At 39.1% G+C, this 1,942-nt stretch overlaps 1 protein-coding gene across 1 annotated transcript in view; it reads right to left on the bottom strand.

Moving 5' to 3' along the window:
- The window catches only part of LOC101856565 (long-chain-fatty-acid--CoA ligase 5), a gene marked incomplete in the record, with an annotated part of 32,169 nt that overhangs the window by 9,680 nt on the left and 20,547 nt on the right, over positions 1-1,942 (bottom strand). Inside the window, 2 exon segments of the mRNA XM_005095103.3 lie at positions 729-801; positions 1,650-1,800. Of these exon segments, the coding sequence (XP_005095160.2) occupies positions 729-801; positions 1,650-1,800 (224 nt within the window).

Below are 1,942 nucleotides of genomic sequence, written 5' to 3'. Positions count from 1 at the left end.
GGGGGTGTTGTTGTTCTTTTTATCATGTTTTGTTACATTTGTAACTACTGGTACTGCTGGTGTTGGAGATGCTTTTGTCGTTGTTTTATTTTTTAGTTCTAATCAGATGTGACTACAAACAAGCATGACTCCGAAATTCAAATAAGCAGAGACTAGGCAACATAACAAAAACGAATATACAGCAGGAACCGACAAACAATACGACAACTAAGACATTACGTAGAAAAGAAAGCAATAAATTTGTCACAAGGAACATTAGCCAGCTTACTCCATTCAATGTAGATTTCTGTTGTTGTCTCCCTTGTTTTGCATCTCGTATTCAAAACGACACCATTTCATTTTTCTCCAAAGAATGTTATTACGAAAGCCTAAAGATCTGCAAACTATGACAACACAACTCATGCTGTTTATCTTCCTCTTCTTCTTCGTCGACCATCCTCACCATCAACCTAAAGCACTACGAAAGCTCCGAAATTTTTTTTAAAGGTTTTAAAAAACGAAACAAGAATGCCAATAGTGCGGTACTATTATAATATAAAAGACACAGACGGAGACCTAAAAGAAAAAAAAACAAACCATTGTGGAGAATCAGAAACACTTAAATACAGACACATTATTATCCCCTGTATATTACTATGTCACTCTACATCTTATTCTTACTGCTACACAAGTTACGATTGTACAAAACAGACTGTTTTGTTGAATGACATAGCAGTGAGCACACCCACCTATACTTGCGTCACCCGGGAAGTTCATCGTGGCCGCAGCACACACCTCTGTCTGCCCGTATCCCTCGACCACCTGAAAGTTTATGAATGTTTAAACTATTGTTTGGTCGACTTTAAATGAATTAATATTTCTCCTTGCCACAAACAGGTGATTTCTAGATACACAGCATTGTATTCTAAATATCGAACCTACTTGTACAAATAAAAGAGGTAATCTATCGAGATCTTGCTTTTCTGTTATTCTTGAGTTTGAGTAAAGAGAAGCACAAGAACACGATAACTACCACTCAGCTATGGGAAAGTGTAAGACAGAGAGACCAAGTAAAGAAGCAGGAGCTACCAGTGGCGTCCTCCAACCACCTCGCAGCGCACTAGAATAGTAAGCTTGCGTAAAACCCAACACAGGAATAGCGAGCATTTCCGGCATAGCAATTGCAAGCTGGGTTGGGGGTTTTTCTATGAATTCTTATCGTTAACGTGAGTAAGAGTGTCTGTATTGACGTAGAATATTTCCCTTGTTTTGTTGTCACCAACAAAAACTAGATTCCTGAACATGTCTTGTCATTGCAGTTGAAACCCTTTAAAAAGTTATACATGTGAAAAAAATCCGTTGATAATAATGAGCCACAACACTCTTCACTCTGACGTTTGTGAGTGACTGTTTCGATTTCTGCTTCATTCTGAGTGCCTTTGCTCAACTATTTAGAGCTATAGAGGAACGCAAAGGGAAAATACTTATGAAGAATTGGTATCAATTATCTTAAAAAGTAAATGTTTTAATGTCTCTACTCAGAAGCTGCTCCCAACTCCTATGTTAGACAAACCTATGTTTGGTGAACAACAGAGGTAAAAAAAAAAAACAGTCGCTATTCCCATGTCCCCAAAATCAACCAAACTTTATTTCTAACGTTGTTTACTTACGAAACAGCCCAGAGCACAGCGCAAGAAGTTCATGACATCCTCAGACAGAGGTGCTGATCCCGACAGAACGATCCGTACTCGCCCTCCGAGTCGCTGCTGGATCTTTTGGAAAATCAGCTTGTCCCAAATAGTATCTCGCCTGTAGATGCGACTGGGAAATAATATAGCAAAGAAAGTTTGAGTTTGAGTTAAAAGAAGCACATCGACACAAAAACAGCCATGTAGTACACGGAAGAAGCAAGACAGACAGAAACAACAGAGGGAAAGAGAGGAAGTAGGACCTACCAGGGCGC

Source organism: Aplysia californica, unplaced genomic scaffold (genome assembly GCF_000002075.1).
Source record: "Aplysia californica isolate F4 #8 unplaced genomic scaffold, AplCal3.0 scaffold00095, whole genome shotgun sequence".
NCBI lineage: Eukaryota > Metazoa > Mollusca > Gastropoda > Aplysiida > Aplysiidae > Aplysia > Aplysia californica.
Note: the sequence above shows the minus strand (reverse complement) of the source record. Positions and strands in the feature narration are given on the sequence as shown.